This window comes from Brachycentrus maculatus, unplaced genomic scaffold (genome assembly GCF_059751285.1).
Source record: "Brachycentrus maculatus isolate JH-2025_06_01 unplaced genomic scaffold, ASM5975128v1 h1tg000421l, whole genome shotgun sequence".
Lineage (NCBI taxonomy): Eukaryota > Metazoa > Arthropoda > Insecta > Trichoptera > Brachycentridae > Brachycentrus > Brachycentrus maculatus.
In genome coordinates this window covers 571,461-597,429 of record NW_028281169.1, presented here as the reverse complement: position 1 = coordinate 597,429, position 25,969 = coordinate 571,461, and the positions used below count along the sequence as shown (strand labels likewise).

Here is a 25,969-nt window from a genome sequence, read left to right as displayed (position 1 = left end):
TACTTTTGAATTGTGCAAATATTAATGATTTGGTCAGGTAGGTAGGTATGGCAGGAAAATATTCAGTCTTTTACCGGGACATAAAAAGTATGTTTTGTATCAATTAATGAACTGTGTTATTTAGTTCATTTTAGCATGTTGTAGCGTTACAGCTATCTTCTAGCCACATCAAAAACTAGTATGCCAAAAATAAACTTTAACCATAGTGAATTTGGAATTAAACGGGAAGAGGCAGGAAGAGGCATGCGAGAGTTTTCCAGTAATTTTCTTTTAAATTCTCCAATTGGTATTCCTCGACACCCACACGAAATTCGCGCAGCACTTTGACAGTTCATAAATTTGTGGGTCGTGCGTCGTTCTATATTATCATTCGTTTCTTTATTTTGAAGTTGTAAAAGACATATATGGTTCTAAAATATGGATACCAAAAAGACGGAAGATGACATATCGGACAGTCTCAGGTACCGCGTATATTTTGCAGCCCGCGATGGAATGCCATTAACTCTTTACGATTTATTAAATGAAAAATCTGCGGAAGAGATTGACGATTTGCTGAATCAGGTGGGCTTATTTTTAGTTTGCTTTCTTTCTTTGTGTCATCGACGCGTGTGCCAGTGCCATTGTCCTTAATACGTCGTCAGGTTTTTTTTTGGGAATTGGATTTTATTTATTTACTTATTATTCCGTGACTGTCGAAACCATAACACGCAATTTGCCATTAGGACTACGTAATTATTTTCCCGTGAAACAATTTTCCTCTTTATTTTTTCGGCATTTCCAAACATTTCAAATCAATTTAATTAATTTTATTTTTTATTTATTTGCACAATCATAATTCTGGAAAATTAACCTTGATAACTTTAAAAACAGTCAGTGACTGCAACCAATGTGCACATGCAAAATCTATAAATAATATATGACAGTTCAATTTGTTGTTTGTCAGCGCTCTTTATGGGAATAATGGTTTGTTATTGTGGAATCAAAACAAAACTATTTTTGATTGAAAAGTTTATGTACTATTTGCCAATTATTAATCTAATTCTAGTTGTGTATTCAACTCAAAACAACTTTCAAATTGACTTTCCATATGCTCTGCTTTGAAATCAGATCTCAAAATCACTAGAGGTTTGTCATATTTTCCTTGTTAGTAAGCTTACTTATCTTTAATTTTTAAAATAAAAATGGCATATATAATAATGTAATTTTTGTAAATGAAGTTTGATTGCATTAAAAAAAAAAAAAAAAAACCATTAATATTTTTATGAAACATTTACTATTATATAAACTGCCGTCCCTCAATATTCTCAGTTTTTTAACTGTGTTTATTTTAAAATACATATTATTTCAATGTTAATAAAACATGGCAAATATGTATGATAACATCATCGATCGTACCTGGAGACCTATGGCGGGAAAACAGCGGATATTATATTCAAGTTTGGTTGACCAGTGTTGCCAATCTAAAATTGGTAAATACAATTTTATAAAATCGTTTTTTTTTATTAGAAATATTTGTATTCTTATGATGTATATAATTTTTTTTAATATAATTTTTTTAGTCCAATACTATTTTCACTGGGCCGCTTGGCCTGTTTTCATAAATAGGAATAAAATTATGACATAGTGGGGTCGAAGTTAGAAACTCTGACTAAGAGTCTTCTACACCAAGTGAGGTATCACCTGATTCTAAATGTACCAGAAAGAAAGAGATACACCTGCAGTATTCCATTCACAATTGTCATCCACCTACATTTTATATGTTTTCCATTTTGCCTTCTTGTTGAATCAGCGTGCTTCATTTGAATATGGAACTCATTGACAAAACTATAACCGGACCAAGAATATAACATACTTTGTTATGATGTCGCTGGCATTTCAGATTTTCAACTGGCAAAACATTGCACAGTTGTAATTCAAGATTAGATATAAGATCAGTTGTGTCAGCTGGCATGAACTATTAACCTTTTTTTAAAGTAACGCTCACCAATAAAAAGATACTACTGTAATTGTTTATTTATCCAGTTTTTTCACCTTTTCTGCATCATGTATTATGTGTCAATTTGTGGAAATCGCTTTACTTACAGATGAATTTATTAAAAAATAAAATATGATATTGTGAGGTCGTGTAGCGTATTTCCAGATTGTATCGGGACTACCAATGCCTATTGATGATACAACACAATTAAATCATTTATTTACAAGTTTTACAGGCTAGATACATGTCTTACTGACTGAACAAACTTGTTTTTGAAATGTCATTTTTATTGGAGAGGTTAATTGAATTGTATTTTCAGACGGTCAACATGGACGGCGTGTCGTGCACACCGTTGGTGGCGGCCGCTCGTCACGGGCATGAGGGTGCCGTGCGCATCCTCGTGGAACAGTTCCTTCCCCCGCTGCGCCTGGAAACGGAGTCCACCGTGCGCTTTGAGGAGTACACCATCAGCGGGGCCACGGCACTGTGGGCGGCAGCCGGCGCTGGACATCTTAGAATTGTCAAGGTATGTCATTCTATTAATTTCTTAATTTCACTCCCCACATTACAATGTGATGTTTCTCATTTTCGTTAGGGAGAAGCGATTTATATCATTGACTTTTTTTCCTTATTTACACAGATTAGTGTTATTAAAAAAAATAGCTCATCAATGAAATCTTCTAAATGATATCCACCTATTTTGCTATGGTAAATAATTTATTTTTAAATATTAAAATTATTATTCAAAATTCCAGCTAACATTTCCAAAAATAAAATTCACTAATTTGAATGTTTTTCTTTTCATTGCACATGTTTATATTTTAAAATTTAGAATGTGTGATGCAATCACGGATGACAAGGTTGAATTATACAATCTATTTCAAATCTACTCACCTCCTTATCCAATTATTAACAGCTCTTTTATACATAGTTCCGTTATTTAATTACTTAATACTTATTAAGTTCCCAGTATTGCATAAGATAATGTCGTTTGGTTTAGCGGCTTGCACATGCCGGGGCGGATTTGGATCATGCCACTTCCACAGCTTCCACTCCCCTGCGAGCCGCATGTTTCGATGGTCGACTGGACATCGTCAGATACCTGGTCAGGCGTAAAGCGGACCTACATCGCCCAAACCAATACAACAACACCTGCCTAATGATCGCCGCATACAAGGGACACCTGGATGTGGTGAGTTTCTTTGCATTTCTGTCTGACATCTCTTGCGTAGTGGTATTCCTGGTGACATACAACACGAGGATGGCTACGAGGAAAGTTTTTAAAAATAATCATATTAAACCATTTGCACTGTACTTTTTTCATTATGATTAATACACCACTACGCACGTGATGTTTTTTTCTGGAGTGATTTAATTTTTTGTTGCTGTTTTTGGTTTGTTTTGTAAAGCATTATCCATAAAGCCTCTATTTTATAGAATTGTCTGCGTATACATATGTAAGACATCAAAAAGGAAGATTAAAAATATTTACAAAACCCAGACCAATCAAAAATATATGTATTTCTTGAGATTCACAGGCAAACTAAGCAAATTTTACGACACTTAAAAAAGTACTTACTCTCAGCATGACTAATTTAGGGTAACTTTCAATATTTATAATCACCATGACCAGAAGTATCGTAAACATTGTTTGTTGTTGTTGTAAACACAAGTTTTTCTTTACTTATTTATTTTTTTACAAAAATGTTATTAGTATTAGTATATAACCACTCACCGATTTTTCATTTTATTTTATACGACAGGTAAGTTTCCTGCTGTCAGAAGGAGCCAAGATAAATGAGAAAGCACACTGCGGAGCGACAGCATTGCACTTTGCTGCAGAGTGCGGACACGTGTCCGTTGTAAAGGAGTTACTAGACCACGGAGCGCAACTATCCCTCAACGAAAATGGTGACAACCTTGTTATAGTTCTTATCATATTAATTGTTAAACGCTGTTGAAATGCGCTCCCGCAGACGAATGTGTGGAAAATCATTGTATGACAGAGTTTAAAATGAAAATATAAGAAAGGAATGCAAGGCTGAACAAGGGATAATTGAAAATATTTAGAAGAGTTCTTTTAGGTGGACGTGTAGAGCGAATAGATAATGAGAGAATGACTAAGACAACATATATGGCGAATGTGAGCGGGAAAACGGATTAAGGACAGCTGAAAAAGATCGGATCAATCAGAACCTAAAATCTGTTGGTGTCGAAAGTCTGCATAATCGAAGGGCATGTATGACTAGATGTATGGATGTGAAAGAAGCTAGGAGTGTATGTCAGGACAGAAGAGCTCAGTACCAGGCTCTTAGTTTGTTTTGACTCCGTCTCATTGTCTTGACTCCGTACCGTGATCTCACAGGTATGACGGCGCTGATGTGCGCCGCAGAACGTACTCGGGCCGGCGTGGTGGAACTATTGGTGGAACAACCGGAAGTGAGCAGGGAGGATGCCATTCAGGCCATGGAATTACTCGGAGCTTCCTTCGCCAACGATAAGGAGTACTATTGCCTCCCCGTAAGTTACATATTAATTCTTCGATAATAATGATTGCGTGGTCTCAGCTATGACACTTTTTTCTTCTAACCCTTATCCACACCGGATGGCGCTAACGCAGTGTTTTCTAAATTGTCAATTTCTGAAAGGCAAGGTAAGATTAATCCTGCACTGCAGTACTAATCTAGTACAATAATTAGTAAATATAAAATGAAAAATCGCCCATATTTATTTTGACTCCCTTTGGAATTAAACCCAGGACCTCCAGCACGGTAGCCAAACGGTTTAATCTTTAACTTTTTTCACTCTGACCATTTTTTCTCATAACTGATCAGCTACTCTGATCAAAAAAATGTGACGTTATTCTTCCATTAAAATAAATATTTGGGTTCCCTAATTTTGAGACACTCTGTCTGGCAATTTGTATGACCATGTTAATTAAGATTAACTGTATTTATCTGAAATATTTTTTGGTAGAAAATACTTGGGTGATAGAGAAATCAGTGATTAAAGTTATACCTGTGCCAGGCCAGACATTGTGGCCCACGGAGCTGCCTACTAGAATCTTACGGGCCAGAATGTCTGACCTACAGAGTGGTAAGAGTTAAGCGTTTCCATCTTGTGTAAATTTTTAGATTTGTTACTCACAAACATCCACCTCAATTTACAATTTGACATAAATTTTGATTATATAAATTCAACTTGTAATATGATACATATTCCAGTTAGCGTACCAGTACATGAAACGCAGCATGGAGATGCGGGAAGCGGCTCCCGGACGGCCCGCCCTCCCCCGCGTCCCCGCTCCTCCTATCCCCGCCTACGACAACTGGAGAGAATGCACTTCACTTCAAGTAATACTCCATTTAAACTGTTTTAATACCTACCTACACAATAGACCATAATGTTGGAGGAGGTGTCATTTGTTGCTGCAAACTAATCCACAAGATTGAGACCACAGAAGAATACCTACCTTTACACTTTTTTGCAGGCGAATTAATAAGCATTTTAGTGAGTGAGGCGCACAAAAGTGCATATTCAAAAATGCTGCTAACCCTTCTAGTCCCACAGCAAATGTATTTGGTACTTTTTTCTTGTCCGTGGTCTGATGAGAATATTTGTCAAAAAGGTATTTTTCTTACTAAACAAACTCATTACTAAGAAGCGATATCTACCAACCAAACAAAACAGACTTGTAATAAAGATCAAGGTTTATTACATACCTTAATACGGCTTTTTATAATTAGTAGGCAGATAGTGCCTGTACATAAATAAAAATTAATAAAATAGAGTTTTAGTATGAGTGATCATATAATTGCAATATTGTATATTTATGTGACTGTAAAATTAATTAAGATAAGGCAGTATGATCAAGTAAAGGTGGAGACTGACCGGAGCATTTTGTCGTAACATAACGTCGTAACATCGCTCGCGGCGAGCATCAACGAGCATATACGAGCATCCGAAACTATGGATGGAGCGCTCCGCTCGCTGTACTGACTATACGAATACTCGCATCGTAACGTAACACGTTACAAATGCTCCAGTCAGTCTCCACTTTAAGGAGTTGAGAGAGGAGAGATAGAGAAAAGCGAGAAAGGGATAATATGATGAACAGTTAAGGTTGCAAGGATAGCTAGTAATGTTTCCAGCGTTTCTTGAGGATCATTAGAGTTGGTGCATTTTTCATATAAAGAGGTAATTCAAATCATAATGATGTCGAGGAATGGAAATCTCAAGTGTCATTTTGAGAATGGAGTTTCAAATTGGTGTTGTTGCAGGAGCTGGAAGCCATTCGCGAGGACGCCATGTCCCTGCACATGGAGGGGCTGGCCATCCGGGAGAGGGTGCTGGGGCGGTGGTGTCCCGAGTTGCCACACCCTGTGGTGTTCCGAGGAGCCGTGTTTGCGGACGACGCGCGCTTCGACCGCTGCCTCGCTCTCTGGGAGCACGCTCTGCAACTCAGGCAGGATAACAAGGTACTATACAATATAGCCATATATGGAACTGGGCAGGTCATGTGACACCTATATCTGAGGATAGATGAACGAAAAAGGCGCTCAACAGGACCCAGAAGCGTGGGTAAGCCCCGGACAAGACGGTCCGATGATATTTAGGAAGTGGCGGGCCTTCACTGGAAGAGAGTCGCGTCCGACAGAGAACTGTGGAAGTCTAAGAGGGAGGCCTATGTTCAATACTGGACATAAGAAGAATGCTGAAGTAAGTATGTATACAATATAGTGATCTGAACAGCGGAAACTTGATGCCATATAAAAGAGCAAACTTTGTAAGTCTCGAGGGACATCGGGAATGGAAATGCAAGGCCTAGCTAAGTGAATCACCTTTTCTTAGAGATAGTTTGCTGACATGGATTGCCGGGCCCTTTGACTTATTACCACATCTTTCGCAAAGTCAAACTACCGCACATATCTCCTTGTATTATTTTCCCAACGTTAACCTTTATTTTCTGTTTTGTATTGTAGGTACCGGTGGTCAAGGATCTCCTTAGGTTTGCCCAAGTTTTCTCACAGATGATACATATCGGGATAGAGCTGTCACTCAAACAGGTGAATTGCTTACTTTTCCTTTGCACAATCTCTTTTATTATGTTAATGCGGAGCGTTTCCTCACTCATTCGGTGTTCACTTTTCAGGTTAGGACTGTACTAGACGCTTGCACATTAGAATTAAATCGAAATAGGCAAAAAATAGATAACCCCGGTCCCAAAGATGATAGAGAAACAATAATAGTAAGTAGTTTATATTATTATATATGCTATGTTTTATACAAATTTAAATTTTGCTAAAAGACAGCTTTCCCGTTTCCCTTTCCCCACCTAATCAAAATTTTCCCACCTGATAAAAATTGCCCTCTTTTGCTCAGCATTTGTAGCATCCCCTCTCCGGTATCCAGAGGACCAATAAGAGGACTAAGGAATAATATGGCCCCTTGAGGGGAGTTATATTGCTTTTTTATGTATTAATTTTAAATCAAACACAGATTTTTTGAGTCTACTAAATTGTATTTTATTAACAAAAACACATTTAAAAAAATATTGTGTCAATTATTTCGCCTTGTTAGGGCATTATCAAACGAATGTTATGATAATGCCCTAACAAGGCGAAACATTTGTCACAATATAAATTTTTTATGTGTTTTTATTAATAAAATACAATTTAGTAGACTCAAAATCTGTGTTTGATTTAAAATTAATACGTAAATTGAAATGGAGTTTTCAAATTAAACGCCAAATCAATAAATGAGTTATATTGCCTTTGCACTTATGAATTCCTTTTTTTTTTTATTCAAAGGTAATGATTTTATTTAATATTTGTGAAAAAAGATTTGATAACACTGAAAATATTGTAAAATTTATAGATGTACCTAAAAGGTATCCATTATTTTTTCTCAAAAAAACAGTTTTTGTTGTCAAATTGTAAAAAATATACATAGATGGAAATATGCAATGCGAAACCAAATTTGTGTACCGGGCAGCATTGAGTCAATTATGTATCGACCTCTTTGTATCAGAGATTAACTGTCAAGATAACATTGCGTTTATATGATGCATTGCCCTATGCACCAATGGGTGCGGTTATGGGTTAGAAGAGGAAGAAGTCAATTTCCACAATGCAGGAGTGTTTCCCACTTGCGCAGGAGGAGTACGAGAGTAACATCAGGACGGGCCTGTACCTGACGGCCATCACGGGGCGGCTGCTGGCGGCGGGGGAGGTGGAGGAGGGGGGCGCGGAGAGCGAGGAGGCGCGCGGCCTGGCCCGCGCCGCCGTGTACCGGGCCGCACGGCTCGAGGCGCGGCAGCGGGACGGCCAGTCCATGCTGCACCTGGCGCTCAACCCCGACACGCCCGTCGACGACTTCCACACCAACGACGTCTGCAAGTGAGTCTTCATTGCTGCTATTCTCTCCTCATTAATACTACCTACTTCTTCTTCGTCTTAGTCCTCATTACTGCGGGCTGTGACACTATCAAAGCAATTACTCTTCTACCAATGATGAAATAAATAAATTAGAATTTTGTTAGTAATTATTTTTAATGCAATGAAAAGATAGCTAGAATGTCGGCAATTGTACTCACCTATGTCAAATATTATTATGTCACTTTCATAGTGTATAATTTTTTTCATTTAATATTGTCAAAAAAAAATTGATAAATAATAAGAAATGGATATCCCCAAAATAATAATAAGTAACACACTACTCAAATTTTTGGAAGTCATACGTACATGATCAATCTCATGACGTTTTATGATTGAGTTCACAACAGCTATCTGTGATTGGATTTGGAAAGCTTTTATTTAGCAGAGACCCTTTTATTTGTATGCAAAATCTGAACCCGGATTACTTTACAAACTAGGAAACGCATGAAACCTGATTTTCATTTTTATCCAGCCTATACTTTGACTAGTTATTTTATTCACAAGATTTTGAGTGTATCCAAATACATACATGGTCACATATCGCTCACTCCTTTCAAGAACGTCATAAATCAAAAATCGACAATTTTCAGTTGTTTATATTTTCAGAATGCCTAAAAAATGTACTATAACCCAGAAAAAGTGGCATATTTTTAACCTAATATTTACCCGCTACAGGGCAGAAAATGTCGTTTTTGCATTTTGAAGAAAAGGTATTGTTTAATTATTTTTTTAAATAAACTAAATATTTTTCAAATGGAGAATAAACCTTCAGGTTTTACCTCATAGGATCTGTTGCACAGTAAAAAGTTTAATAAGTGGCTTGATATTTATTTTTAAAACATTGCATTATATTTTCAAACTTTAAAAACGCTCTCCTGAAAAATCATGTTTTTTTATTTATGACGTTCTTGAAAGGAGTGAGCGATATCTGGGTTTCTTCTCATAGGACTTAATATACATTTTTTATAAGTTTTTATAGTTTTATAAGTTTTTTTAGTTTAGATCAACTTGTAGACTCGTTTTAGTCCTCAAGGGTTGTGACCCTTGTTGAAGCAATTATTCTCCAGTTATCCCTTGACTGCGCTGCACGTAGCGCTCCAACCACCGAGGTGCCTGCTGCTGCCTTAACTTGATCGGTCCATCGTGTGGGAGATCTTCCTCTCCTTTTCTTCCCCCACAGGCTACCGATCACAACTAGTCGTTCCAGGCTCTCCTCATTTCCTGAAGAATCCGTTGTGTACAGACATTGGCCAGAGTCCAGCCATCTAAGTTACTACCCTATTCAATTTCGTTTTCCATACTCACCCCGAGTTCCTTCGTATAAATCATGTATCTGGACAAATATGTTCCACTTCTATATCATTATTATATATCATATTCATCACCAGACTTTGTTTATACCTGCCTGCCTAGTTTTCCTTGATACAAGGCACATTTGTCATATTTTGTTTGATAATCTTCTTTTCCCCCTATCAGGTTTCCGTGCTCGGTGACTTGCAAGCTGCTGCTGTCGTGCGGCGCGGACCCCAACTGCCAGGACCGGCGGCGCGAGACTCCGCTGCACTACGCGGCGCGGTGCGCGTGCCCGGCGCCCCCGTGCGGCGCCTCCACGCCTGGCGCGGCGGGGGCGCCACCCTCGGGGCCCGCCTGGGACCTGCTGCTGCACGGGGCGCACCCCGACACCGTCAACATAGAGGGCAAGACAGCTGCGGACTACGCAGAGCCAGGTATGTGCACCGCACTAAAGTGTTGTAATATCGGTAGTCTTTGGTCAAAAATCGAATACTTGACCTTGAATAACACGGAAGCCATGTCTGCCTCCGTAGTGTAATGGTCAGCACACTCGGCTACCGTTCTGGAGGTCCCGGGTTCGATTCCCAGGAGTGGATCAAATAAATATAAGTGATTTTTTCACTCTAATATTAATTCAATATTACCCTGGACTGGTACCCAAAGCGGAGGGCTGATCACCTTTCTTTCCTTTATGGGTTAACGATCAAGATAACACCGCGTTTATATGATACAGACCGTCATAGGCTGGTTTAAGTGATCACTTTACACACGTGTAACATACACCAATTCTACCCATGATCAACAACCTTCTTTTAACCCTTATCCATACCCAATGGTGCATAGGGCACTGCATCATATAAATGCAGTGTTATCTTGATCGTTAATATATTTATAATATTAATATATTGATTGACAACCACACTACTATATATATATATATATATATATATATATATATATATATATATATATTTGATCCAATTTCAAAACATTGTACAAGAATCACTAGAATTTTCACTAGAGACATCTATTGGTGAGATAAAATAAAAGTAATATGAAAAATAACTCCTGTAATTGGAGATAATCCAGATTTGTACACACTCAAAATGTTCCTGCTATCTTTGTCGCACCTGATGGCAGCAGTACGTAGGAGTGCATTAGATGTATACCCATTTGACTAAACATGTTGTTAATTTCAGGTGGTCTCGTAGAAACAATGCTACGTCGTTTATTACCAAACAGACTTTGTTGCCTCTCAGCACAGGTCATAAGTCAATACAACTTTAGTTATAGAGGAATAGTTCCTACAGATCTGCATTCTTTCATCAAGCTTCACGGCCACAAGGGATAAAACTAATACATAAATATATCACTTTACGTACTGATTACTAAAATTAGAAATAACCTAAAAATTTCACAGCAAAGAAAAGAAATGGTGTAAAACAAAACTGCCAAATTATATTTGAAAATAGAAGTACTAAAGCATAGAATTTTTGCTCTTTTATTACCGTATTAAAATATAAATTATGTACTAGCCAATTTTAAATAATTCTAAAATCCCGTACCTACTCTTCTAATTATTAATGAGTACAGCCATATATTCAAATGTATATTACTACCAAAATGTCCTGATTGCATAGTAAAAGTATTCGAGAAATGTGTTCAAAGATTTTTTTACATACTTTTTATTCATATAACTGGGAAGCATTCTTCTATTATAATCTGTAAACCATTTTCTCTTATTTTTGGAGTACAATGTGTTTTATTTTTAAACTTTGGTGTGAAAACTTTCTTTTGTAAACAAGGCATTTTAACCCGTACATGAAATGAAGTTCAGAAATAGTGATATTTTTCAGATTTTGAGAGCAGATTAAAAAAAAATTACTGTGAAATGTATAACAGAAATTGAAATGAATCAGTTTGCAATTTGACCTATTGGCTCTCATATGCAGATAAGAATTATGATAGTTAATTTGTGAATCTCATACCTTTCTCAGATAAATAAAAATATCAATTATAATATACATAAATAGGTGCTACACAATTATTTGTTCGTATGTTTAATAAAATAGTTTTTTTTTTATATATTAAGCTTCATAAATTTTCACAAGAGTTACTGCTAATAGAGTTCTTTTCCGATTGTTTTTCATGGGGTTAACTGTTTGGAAAAAGGCATCCTATCATTGCAGTGTTGATGACAATAATATCAATAATAATAAAAAAAATTGCAGAAGTCTTTTTGGCCAATTTTTTAGTAACAAAAAATTACAAACATTTTCTAAACAATGCAATATTTGAGCAATATTTTCATTTGCTAGGTGTATTCTAACCTTTTAAAAAGTCTGTTGGCAAATTACATTTGAGCATATTAGTTGCTAAATTAGAATTCTCCTACAAAATAGTTTCTAAGGTATTCACAAAAAACTATCAATACGTAATAATAATATCGCATAATTTATATTGCACCATTTTCGATCAGTTCTGCCCTAAACCCGCTTTGCTGTGATTAAATTAACTTTTTATGTCTGTTTTTAAGGTATTAAGAGACAATTTTAAACTGCAGTTGTTATTTTTTTAATGTAGTTTTGTTAACTTTATCTTTATCAATAACTCACTTTTCTATTTTGGTTGATAATTCGGAGTTTGTTTGTAATACCCTCATTTTTATTGAAACATTTAATTATTTTTGTTAAAATGTTAACGCCTTCTTCTATAGGGTTTGAATACTAGTCTCTATTGTAATTTTTATTAATACAAGATACCTACGAATATATTATTCTTCAACGCTGTGGTAGTAATTTTGACATATTGATTTATATTTTCTATTTAATTCGGTCATTTATTTTATCACGCTTAAGCTTTATCGTTTTCGTACCTTCCATGTTTATGAATATTTAAATTTTTGTGTACTCTTTAGATGTTCAAACATTTTTGTTTAATTTTAATACTATGCACCTTCGATGTAAAAAAATGTGGTTTCGCGATACGAGTACATAATAATTGATGTTATATATTAATATTTTATTTATTAATAACAGATATTTGAAACTGTGTGTATGAAATAAAAATACATATTTACATTGATAAATTGCATAATATATTTAATGCGGATTTATAATTGTAATTGCATCTTGCATTTGCATCAAGTTAATAAGCTTACGCTGCATTTAAATCAGTTAATTACGTATTCAGACTTCATATGTTCACAAAGTGTTTTACCTTCACTTTTAAGCATTTTGTCTTTGCTCTATGACACCTTTCCTATATGGTGGCTACATGGCTACATACGGTGTTATGTTCATTTGAACTCTAATTTTATTGTAGAGAAACGTATGTCAAATTTTATAATCACTTTATCATCCTCTCATTTTGAAACGTGAACTCTATTTACGTCCTTGGAATCTCCATTCATGTTTAATAAGAAATAATATACTACCTTACGACTTACGGGACCCGAGTCCTTCAGATCCTAAAACACCTCGCCTACCGTTTTCAAAGCGGTTTATCCTAAGCAATACAACGGGCATTAATCACACGGTTAAGTGAATATATAATTACGCAATTGTATCTCATTCTCTAACCACATATCGCTCACTCCTTTCAAGAATGTCATATATTAAAAATCATCAATTTTCAGTTGTGCATGTTTTCGGAATGCCCAGAAAATGTACTATTTCCCAGCAAAAGCGGCATATTTTTAACTTAATATTTACCCGCTACAGGGCAGAAAGTGTTGTTTTTGCATTTTGGAGAAAAGGTATTGTTTAATTATTTTTTTAAAGTATACTTAATATTTTTCAAATGGAGTAAAAACATTCAGGTTTTACCTAAATAGATCTGTTGCACAGTAAAAAGTTCAATAAGTGGCTTGATATTTATTTTCAATACATTTCATTATATTTTTTAACTTTAAAAACAATCTCCTGAAAAATAAAGTTTTTTTTATTTATGACGTTGTTGAAAGGAGTGAGCGATATATTGGCTGAAATAATATTTAAATTCTCCTTTTAGCTCAATGTTAGTTAAATAATTAGATCTGCCAGCCTCAACTAGTAATTATTGATTCTCTTTTATGAAGTACTTAATATTTATAACTCGATAAAGGCCTTGCAGTCTAGATAAAATTTATTCGGAACAAAACATTTCTGTAAAATAAAAATGATTTCAAATCAATTTTGAGCTTTAATAAAATAAGTATAAATATTTTCTTCTTGTTGGTAGATAAATAAAATTTAAATAGTTAAACAAAATAATTATTCAATTATTAATAAAATATATGTATACTAATAAAATTTTCGTGCACTTAAAATATTACAGGTATATATATAATTATGGAAATTATTTTTATTATTTGCTTTTGTTCAATATTGAGAATCAGTTCCCTCCAAGAATCGAGTCATCATTGTAAAACATATTCTTAGTTATAATTACGTGTATTTTTCTAATTTTTAATTTCATTATTGGTTATCTGTGTGATAGCAAATGTGATAAAATATATGTACATATAATGTAAAAAGTATTCTTTTATTCAAGAAAAATGTCCAACTGCATTTGATTACTTCCAAAGTGAGCTTATTCCATAAAATTGATTTTAATAATTGAGAATATTCCTTTCTGTGACAAGTTTCGAGGATATTTTTATAACAGCTTGTTAAAGAATAAATTATCAAAAAGATGAATAATTCAAACACCAAAATCAGTTTTTAGGTATGTGGAATCAATTCACTTTAAAAGTGATTTTCTTAAGTCTTAAAATGTTTTAATTCTCTTAATTCATAAATTGTTTTAATTTCATTTTATAAAAGAGTATTTTTTATGTTTTAGATTTATTTATACTAAGTTTTTTACCCCCATGTCAAACAAGTACTCTTCGAATCCCTTTAAATTTCAATTTTAAGAAATTCGAATTCTCGTTAAATTCATTATTCAAAAACATCTTAGATTTTCACTGTCATTCAGATACAGATAACGATTTTCTGTCTCAAATTTCTCGCCTGATTTTGGATTGCATCGCTATGCCCAAACAAATGATAAACAAATTGTAAAGCCACATCAGCATGATTGTTCCAGATTTATTATATCTTTGGCGGCTTCAAATCTGTTTTTATAAATTTTCACAAGAAAAGCTTAAGATATTGCATCAAATTATTTTCTTATCATTTAGACCTCTTCCCGGAAGAATATTTTAATGTTAAAATATTATTTTAATTGGTAAATTATGTAAGGCATATTTTTTTAAACTTTTTTACTGAAAAACATAATTTTATTACTGTCTGCGTTTGATGAAATAACCCAAAAATACCCAATTCTTTCTTCAACAGATACTTGCGACTCAAAATGTTTCAAAATGATAGTCCTCAAATTATGTACAAGCCTTATAAAAATACTTAAAATTATTTTTATTGAAAATCGAGATCTGTGGAAACAATTTTCTACCAAACAAAATGACGCTGACAAAAATGGCCAGCTGAGATTTTCACATGCGACAATAAACACACAATGAAATTAGAATAGTGTAGTGTAAATTATTGATATTAGGGAATTTGTGTACCAAAGGATATATCATTTCATAATCTTTGTCTTCATCTAAGAAACTAAGCCGCACTACATGTACATACAAAATATTATAAAGAATTTAAGCTTTCCATTGTATTGAGATGTTTAATGGCTACAACCGTAGTGTTGGCGCAACCTATAAAAGTATCAACACTACTATTGTAGTGTACTTTCTACAATTGTTGTGTACTTGGTACGAACATGTATGTAGAGTATTTTCACATCCAAAATAGCGCTCCACACTGCCTCATTGCCATTGTGTGACTCATCATCGCTATAAAGGTTTTATATCCTACGTCAATATTTTTCATAAATTTTAAAAAATGTATTATCTTCCTGTATTATGCAAGGCTATAAAAAAAGGTTCAATTTTTTTTTTATGATTTCAGCAGTTGTGGTCACACTTCCTGTAACATTAAATTATTTGGAAAACATCTAACTTATGTATAAAGGTTTTCACACTATTATGTTACTAAAAAAAATCACAGATGGGTGTATCAAACTCAAATGTTGTTCGTTTCTTGCCACAAGGTCTGTATAGTAGTTTCTAATAAATTTTCAATCTTGCATACATATATCTCAAAATAAATTCTCTGATATCTACAATAATCTTAATATCAATACCTTGGGAATTAAATCCTTTGTGTACAAATATTTGGGCATATTTGAAATATTGTTAATATTCATTGGTTTTGCTTTGTTTTTTTTTAATGATTTTTATTTTCTTCACTTCATTACGTTAACACATAAAGCCGTGGAAAATTATTGCCAAATATGTCACTGAGGCTATTTCGTAAATTGAACATATTTTGAATACCCATGTAAGTATTTTTACCAAAATACATAGTACTTTAAACAGGGATTTGTAATTTTTTCATATATTAAAATCTTTTCTTCTCATCTTCGTAAATAATAAACCCAAGCAAAATTTAATCCATGTTTATAAAGTTTAACAACCTTGCGGATTCCATATCCTCCATTGCTAATTTAATTTAATTCATATCATTTTGGTATACGTAATTAAGTTTAAAATAAATGTCAACAAAATGGTGCTTATTTGGGTAAAGAATTGTTTTATTTGATTTTTTTTTTTAATATCAAAATAAAAATAAATCACAATCCTTGCCTTATGTTGTTTGCATAGTAAAACATCACCCTTGTATCGGTCCCGTGTAATTTTTTACTTAAGTTGGTTATTTCTGCATTAGGGTAGCGATTTATCTCGTCCAGTCTTGCGATATCCGGAACAGTTTCTGAACTCTTCCAATCCCAGTTCAGTGACGCACATTCCCAAGCCAAGATAGTTGGCTTCTAGCGATCCCACATCTTCCCTAAGAAATAAATAAATAAAAAAACTCTGCCACCACACGACACATTTTTTATTTTATTTAAAGGAATAACCCGCAAAGCCTCTGTTTTTAGAGGCTTGTCTGCAGGTAGGATAGTTAGGATAAGGAAGGTAAATGTAAAAAATACATCACAAACACAGACCAATTGAAAATAAATCTTTCTTGAATTTATTTTGCAATTGGCGGGAATCGAAACCGCGACGCCGGTTTCACAGTCGAGCGTGTACCTAACTACACCACGGCGCTTGTCTGAGATGTGCCATCTCTTGACATTATTAGGAAGTATAACATAAAATTATTTGAACCATTTTTTATAACCATGTATGTAAAAAAAAAATCTTCAGCCGATTCCTCAAACCATTTTTTTTACTAATTAAAACAAATTAATATTAATTTATTAATATCTTCATAATGAATATCTCCAATATTAAGTTGTGGAAATGGCTGTTTGCATTTCAGGAGCCCACCTATCTTTATAATTTAATTATGTGTTCGTTCTAAACTTTACTAAAGCTCAACTAATACTTTTTATGTATGTTTAAGTCAATTTTAGCTTTTAAGAATTTGTTTAAATAATGTTTCAACCGTTCATGGTGTGTACAGAGTAAATATTGTACATAAAATAAATTGGAAATAATATAATTGGAGACTGGTCCTTGTTCATGATATTTTAAAATCGACATGGATGTTTTAACATAATTATGTGATTGTGGATATATAACACAAATATATGTTTATAAAGCTCGATGCATTTTATTTTCCCCCATACATTTGATAATATGTCATACAATACAGCAGAGGCTCTGTAGAACACAAAAAAATATATATTATGAAATCTTTGTTTCATGATTTCTTTCGTAAACTGAAAAACTTCAACAATAATTAGAAAAAAGGGTGTTATTTCTAAAATTTTCAAATAAAAACAATAAAATAACCAGAAAATATATATATATTTTTTTATTGATTTGAATTACCTTTTTCATTCACTGCTTCTATTTAGTAAGAAAAAATGTTTTTTAAATATTGCCATACATTAGTTTGCATTCTGACAGAGATGTGCAAATGCCACATATTTTGGCATGACTATTTTACAGGACTTTTGATAGTGTATTATAAAGATATCTTTCGAATGATGAATGATGAATGGAACACAACATTAATGTGATTATACTTCTTCAATCTCTGTCCGCTCCCAGGCGATGTAAAGGGCACCGCATCAGTGGACGCGGTATTAACTTGATCATTAATCGTATCATCATGAATATATTTCACGAGACACAAATGATAAAAGTGAAGAAGTTCATGGTGAAGGACATAACGCTATATGGAGAGGAAATAGAAATGACAGACGTAAGCTCGTGACTGCAAGTTGACCGCTGCAATATGCTGCACATCAACCACTAGCTTGTTGCGAGGTAAGGTGTTTACGATACACTGCTGAAGAAGTGTATTACTGTATGGAATTCCATATAAAGAAACCAACACAACTTGAATTGAGGCTATTCGAGTACAAATAAAACGACGCAAAGAATAAGTTCATGTTTCTTCATACATATACTAATAGGCAAAATACATATACAAGTATCCTTTTTTTCATTGTATTATCAATAACTTTGAAAACAAAAATGACAGATTTTTATAGTAGTAGTGTGTTGAAATTTGGTAATCTATTACTATGCTAATTTTTTCTACTGAAATAGATTTCTCAAAATGAATAACAGATATTGATATCTTGAAAATTATTGTAGGTCTCACTAATCTAATGTATGCACATAAATATAATTATTTGAAAACAATAAAATAAACTATCATTTGTATTAAACCCTTTGGCTACCAAAATCCGGTATATTGCTTTTGGTACTCTAGCAAGAAATACCGGATCCATCAGATCTGACGTCGCAATTCATAAAGTATCAGATACATTTTGGACAGTATGTTAGGGATTTCTTCATGGTTGTGTAAAATTGTTCAATTCCTTTTTTTTTCAACAAGTTATACATGCATATTTAGAACCGAATGAGCATTTATATCTTACAATTAGTCGTAATATTACAAACATTAAAGTTACAAAAATACTTAAAGGGAATCAAGAAAAAAAACGTACAACAGACTGATTTTGTTTCCGTCAAAAGTAATAGAAAAGTAAAACTACAGCAAATAAGTTTTAAAAAACAACAAAATAAAAAATAGTATGATGTAAAAAAATCACATTGAAGTTTATTAAAAAATAAATAACAATTTATGAATAAATTACAATATAATAAAAAAACACTTGACTATAATCAGGTTGGTAAATACACCAGAATATGTACACACACATCACTAACAAAATGAAAGAAAATTAAAAAACATCGATGCAAAGTCGAAACAATAAAATAACTATTTTTTTGAACAATGTTTGGAATGTTCAGGAAGACACGCCTCATGAACACCCTTTTCACACTGAGTGCAGATAGTACGTGAACGTTTTCTCGGTCCACCGTTCAAAAAACTACATATCACACATATTCTTTCCTTTCGACCCGGTAATTTGCGTATTACTAAATCTGATCCATGGCTTTCATTACTCAAATTTGAGTCTTTGTTTTTAAGCTCCATCCACTCCTCTTCGATAGCTTCTATTATGCTCGATATATATTTATACCTAGATAAAAGTTGTCCACTCGTATTTTCTTTATATATTATATAGGAATTATGTACCATCCTGGATAATATGTTGAATGCCACTTTTTTCCAATACTTGACTGATCTCCATTCGTCTAAATATACACAATTCATCACATCGGAAATATCAATTTCGCCCATATATTTATTATACGCATGAATAACTGAGGGCTTGATAACGGTTTTTTCTTGCCCGTCAAGTCTTCTTATAGAATTTTCCGCTTTGAAGTATGTCGATAATAAAAGCGCAGGTGTTTTTTGGGATGCTTTTTCTCGATACGCTGTTAACAGGACTTCGCCGCTTCTACTAAATTTCGCAGTTTGTACAGGCAGTTGACATTTCATATCCTTTGGTATTCCTGTTCTATTTCTATCCATTGTCCCGGTTGTAAATGTTTTTAATTTATATAAACACTGCGCTAAAGGAATATTAGTAAAAAAGTTGTCTGTTATGACGTGGTATCCTTTTTTCAAACAATTCCCCATCGTCAACAATTTCATCACCACAACATGCGCTAAGCCTTTTGCCTTTATTTCTGCACAATCTTCTGTAGATTTGACACCCCCGTGGCAAAAAAATCCTAAACAGTAATTTACAGCAGAATCAGTCAATATCCAAAATTTTATTCCCCACTTATTTTTTTTGTTAGGTGGGTATCGAAGTAGCGTGGTGTGGTTCTTCGATCCTAGTAATGACTCACCCACGCTAATATACTGATGTGGAACATAATACTGTCGAAAAAGTTTGTTGGCATGATCAACTAAAGGTTGAAATTTAATGCACGGGTCATATAGCGGATGACCCGGAGGATGTGATAATTCGTTATTTACTAAATGAAAACATCTCAACAGCATTAGAAATCTGTTCCTGGGAAGCATTTTGTTAAACCAGGGGATACACCTAGAATTTGTGCCCCAGTATGCCGTGACATTTGGTCTCTTGGTGCAACCCATCTCCATTATCACAGCAAAGAATGCTTTTATTTCTCCCATTGTCGTGGCCTGCCAATTTCGTTCTGTCAAGCAAGAAGTTTTGGTGTAATTGCTTGCGTACCGGTTTGTTTCTTCGACCATCATATTCCATAACTCTAACGTGAAAAATAAATTGAAATATGATATCGGCGGTTCGTCGGGTGAGGGTGCATTTAATGGGCCTGGAGTTTCTGTAAATTCGAAAGAAGCTAGGTTGCCAGTGTCACTATTCGAAAATACTTCGGAAAATTTGGTATCAAAATCACGTACTGAGCTATCGTCATCAAACTGCTGCGAGGAACTATCACTGCCACTATCACTTTCAACTGAGTCTGAACCAGAACTAACTTCTATTAGACTATCGTTTTCCATTGTGAAGGGGGATTTTCTTTACAAACGATATTTTATACAATGTCACTAAACAATAGACTCAATTATAAACATCTCCCTAAAATGCATATGCAAAGACTACTGTGATATTCTTCAAATATATACATATTCATGTGTCGGGGTCAATCAACAATATGCAACAAATCGGTACAAATTAAAAATATGTATATTGCATATCACGCGTATATTTTTTACGATAATTCCTTTGATTTAGATTTAGGAAAAACAAAACTTCAACCTGTTATTATCATCTAAATCATTTAAAAATTCATACAACTTAGAGTTCTAAACGCTTATTTTTGACAACAAAGAAACATAGACTAACTAATTGTATACAAAAAACAAAACACCGCAAACCAGAGATATTAAAAATAAAGTCTATGTAACCATAGACCAAAAGCGGTCTGCGAAACCCACATAGAATATTTTGGTAGGTACTTACATAGCAAATGACAAAAAAATTAATGGATCAGGTCTAAAGGTAGGGACTGACCGGAGAATTTCGTCGTATCGTAACATTTGCGGCGAGCATCCGACTTGAGATGAAGCACTCGGAACAAGCGCTGTACTGGGTGGCGGTTTGGTTTTTGATCCTCGTGAAAATAATTGCTTTAAAACTAACATACTTTTATTTAACAAATGTAAAATCAGTTTTGTAGGTGAATTAGTGTTTCTATTATTATTAATATAACATTTCTTAGATTAGTTTGTTTATTTCCCGTGTTTCCTCTACCCACAGTCAAGGTAACAATAATCTTTTCATACTTTATAATATTTTTTATTTAATTATTTTTAAATTTCAAACGTTTGGTTTCTTTCTCGCACTACTCACTTATAAAAAATGAGTGACAAAGAAAAACCTCCGGACCCTCCGGATGGAGAATCAGATTCGTCACAAGCAACGATGGAGTCTGTCCCGGATGCGGCAGATTTCATCACAATTCAATGCCAAAACAAACCTAAAAAACAAAGAATGACCAAACGTAGTGAGAGGAAATCGAGTTCCGACTCGGATCGTCTCGTTCATAAATGTCCAAGTCCACGTAATGTTGTTTCTAATATTGTTTCTGATTTACCTATTCAGCCAATTTCTAACCCAATACCGAACTTACCTACAAGTACGCTCACAAATACACAAACAAAAGTCCCATTATCCCGCTTATACAATGGAATGGACCGTGCTCCATACATTGTACATGTATCAAAAATCCAGGCTGACAGCGAAACCGCAACCAACCTTTATGATATTGATTTCGGTCGCTTCCTTCACAGAAATAATATTCGGACGGCCTGGAACGGAATCAAGTCCGTCGGCCGCAACCGTCTTTCAGTGGAGTTTAAGACGGCGAACGAAGCCAATACATTTTTAAATTTAGATTTACTAAAAACGGCAAAATATAATGCATTTATTCCGTCTTACCAAATAACAAAACTAGGAGTTACCAAAGGCATCCCTTCACATTGGTCTGAACAGGACATTGTGGAGAATGCTGAGGTTCCTCGAGGATTCGGTAAGGTCCTTAAGGCTCGACGATTGAATTATCGATCGAGAACAGGGGAAACTGTCGAATGGAAACCTTCCAATACTGTCGTCTTGACTTTCGACTCCAAGTCACTGCCTTCGAATATTTCGATTTTCAACGTACTCCTTCCCGTGGAGCTTTATGTGTTTCCAACGATACAGTGCTACAAGTGCTGTAGATTTGGACACACAAAAACTCTATGTAGATCCCTCGCACGCTGCTATAAGTGCGGGTCCTCACACAATGGGGATACTTGCAATGTAGCAGCTGAAGTATACAAATGCCTCAACTGTTCAGGAATGCACTCTGCCATTAGCAAGTCATGCCCGGAACTTAGCAGGCAACAAAATATTAAACATACGATGGCGGACAAGAGCATTTCTTATATAGAAGCATCAAAAATGTTCAATAAATCCACAGTCTCTTATGCAGAAATGGCATCAAAAAATCCTACTTTTACATCCAAACCAAAAACGACCATACACCCCACTCCCTCTACATCCTTCAAAAAGACAGTGGAAAAAAAGTCAAAGTCAAGAGGCGTGCCTCCTAATCCTCAAACACATATCGACCCCTCACTTCTTTATTTCCCAAATGGACAGTCTCCATCGGGATCTAACGGAGGTGCTTTCCCCAACACAGTCCCCCCAAAACCAGACACGAACTCTACACTCATCACTACAGTCCTACACCTCATATTATCACTCTTACAAAAAAACACCAAAATACCGTCCAACGTTGCCCATCAACTAGTTCAATCGTTAAATTCCCTTTTAACAAAAAATGGCTCCTCCGATGAGGATTCTTCAGTGGAACTGCCATAGCCTTAGAAATAAGAAAGAAGACCTTCTTAATTCACTCCACGAAGAATCTATATCTGTTGCGGCCGTCTCGGAGACATGGATGATACCGGGATCCAATATTGGATTTCGGGGCTACCACTGTCTCCGAGACGATCGCGAAGATGGAAAGGGCGGTTCCGCCCTTCTCATCAAAAACTCCTTACCATTCTTCCCCATCAATGTTAGGCCTGAAGGTTGCCCTTTCCAAGTGACAGCCGTCAGGGTCTGCGAATTGACCATCCTATCTATATATATATCTCCATCCAACAAACCCTCAAAATCAATTCTTTTTTCTATTTTTCGGCAATTAGTCCCTCCTTTCCTAGTCCTCGGGGATTTTAATGCCCACCACAGTCTGTGGGGTGCTCCGACATGCGATAGATTAGGAAGAGATATTATTGATCTCTCGGATGAACTGAATATGTGCATCCTTAATGATGGTTCACCGACACGCCTCCAAATTCCAAACCAACGACCCAGTGCTGTAGACTTAACAATCTCCAGCGCTGAAATTGCACCAACGCTCCACTGGAAAATATTGAAAGACCCTCTCGGCAGTGATCACTATCCCATCATTATCGATTTCATGTCCAGTCACAAAAATTGTAATCTGAACCGCTCTCCTGGGGGCTTGCACCGACCGAGATATATCACTGCAGGCGCCAATTGGAAGGACTTCTCGAGATCAGTAGAAAATAGGGTAAAGGAAATGCCAACTCCAACAAGAGAAAGTGCGGTGGAATGTTACGAGACCCTAGCATCGCACATTATCTCTTCTGCTAACACATGTATTCCTTTAAAAACAAAAAGCAACCGAGCAAAACCTCCCCCAGCCCCATGGTGGGATAGAGAATGTACAGAGGCCATCCTGAAAAGAAAAAAACAGGCTGAAATTTACTCAAAAAACATGAGCCTCGAAAATTTCCTAATTTTCAAACAAGTGGAGGGAAAAACAAAACATCTCTTGAGAAGTAAGAAGAGACAGGGATGGAAAAAGTTTTGTTGCTCTTTATCCCGAGATACACCTCTTTCGGAGGTTTGGAGCATGATCCGCCGATTTAGATGCTCTTTCAGTCCGCCAATCAGCCGACCTGAGACATCGGTTTGGGTGGAAGAGTTCGCCAACAAACTAGCCCCGTCAACCGCGAATAATTGGAATGAAACCTCTTACACATACAATTTTAGAGAGAGAAGCTGGTTGGACCAAAAATTCAGTCTAGAAGAAATGAAGTCTGTCCTCAGCCGCCTGAGTGACTCATCCCCAGGTATAGACGGTATACTATACAGTTTCATCAAACATAACAGTGACCCTTCCCTCTCCTATATCCTATCTATTATCAATCTTTTCTTTGAATCTGGTAATATCCCTATCTCCTGGAAAACCCAATCAATTATCCCAATCCTAAAACCCAACAAAAACCCCAATTCCGGATCATCCTACCGCCCTATAGCCCTCTCCTCCACACTGTTAAAAGTAGCTGAACATATGGTGAAATATCGTCTGGATTGGTTTGTGGAGAGCTCCAAAACTCTTCCCGAATCTCAATTTGGCTTCAGGAAAAGGAAGAGCACTATTGAAAGCGTTTCTGTCCTGACTTCCGATATAAGGGTGGCATTCTCAAAAAATGAGTTTTTAATAGGAGTGTGTCTAGATATTAGTGGAGCGTATGACAACGTCATAATACACATTCTGGAAAGTAAAATGTTACGTCTAGGCATTCCGCGTAAATTAACTTCATTTGTAGCAAACCTGATTCTTTCCAGGCAAGTGGAGATTCAGGTACGTGGTCAGGCAACGGTAGGAAGAGAGTTGAGCAGGGGCCTCCCTCAGGGGTCCGTCCTGAGCCCAATTCTCTTCAATATCTATACGCATGATATAAGCAATGTAATCCTTAGACCCTCAGCTTTATTGCAATACGCGGATGACTTCTTCCTTTATGTGTCTGGTCGAGACGTTAAGACTTTGGAAACTGTTTTAAATACTAGTATGAGAAACATAAGGAATTGGTTAGTGGAACACGGCCTTGAACTATCAGCGAACAAAAGTAATGCTATAGTTTTTTGCAGACAGCGAAAAATCCCAGCCTTAAAAATTCAGCACGGAGATGATGCAGTCCCAACTGTCACACAAATTAAGTTCTTAGGTGTAATAATGGACTCTCATCTTACATGGAACTCATACACAAATCACATAGTAAACAAGTGCCAAGCCGGATTGAACACGTTGAGAGCAGTCTCAAGGGTGTGGTGGGGAAGCCATCCGTTCACTCAGAGACTGTTCTACACTGCGTATATCCGCAGCCATCTCGACTATGCGTCAGTCATTCTGGAACCCTGTTCGAAAAAAAATCTTCAGAGACTTGACCGGATACAGTCACAGAGCCTGAGATTGATTGTCGGAGCGATGAAGTCCTCTCCAATTAACGCCTTGCAAGTGGAGGCCTCTGATCCCCCCCTCGGAATGAGAAGACAGTACTTGGCAGATAAATTTCTCTTAAAATGTTCAATTAAAAAAGATAATCTCCTTTTTAAAAAAATAGAAAATCTCTCCCAATATGTGAATTTCTCCTCTTTTTGGAGAAACAAAAACCCCCCATCATTAGTTAACAGTTTTAAAATCTACACTACCTTTAAAAATAATATAAACACTCAAGACCTTTTTCCCCTTTATCGCTATCCTTTCAGTGCCCATATATTTTCCCCAAGTGTTTTACTCTCGTTCGGAGTTCAGAGCCACCTCCAACCCAATAGAAATTTCCACCAAATCCGGGCTTCCAAGTGGACAGGTTGGAAAATCATCTTCACTGATGGATCTCGGTCGGACTCGTCGGTCCACACGGGAGCGGCCTTTTATTGCGAATACAATAAATTTCAAAAATTGTTTAAGCTTCACCGGGAAGCATCGATATTTACTGCAGAAAATATCGCTATTAGAGAGGCTGTAAAATATGCATTAAATTCTCAAGAG

General features: G+C 35.5%; 1 protein-coding gene across 2 annotated transcripts; it reads left to right on the top strand.

Moving 5' to 3' along the window:
* The first annotated feature begins 325 nt into the window (after positions 1–325).
* Positions 326–11,970, top strand: Fem-1 (protein fem-1 homolog B). 2 transcript variants are annotated; one of them, XM_088271182.1, is made up of 12 exons: positions 326–561; positions 2,295–2,501; positions 2,976–3,167; positions 3,739–3,886; positions 4,341–4,495; positions 5,200–5,328; positions 6,256–6,453; positions 6,958–7,041; positions 7,128–7,223; positions 8,132–8,373; positions 9,889–10,139; positions 10,905–11,970. In XM_088271182.1, the coding sequence occupies exons 1-12, from the start codon at positions 418–420 to the stop codon at positions 11,054–11,056; spliced, it is 1,998 nt and encodes a 665-aa protein (XP_088127308.1). In that variant the 5' UTR covers positions 326–417; the 3' UTR covers positions 11,057–11,970. The 2 variants fall into 2 exon arrangements, with proteins under 2 accessions (XP_088127308.1, XP_088127309.1); XM_088271183.1 differs by lacking the exon at positions 326–561 and adding an exon at positions 681–1,469.
* Positions 11,971–25,969: the final 13,999 nt, after the last annotated feature.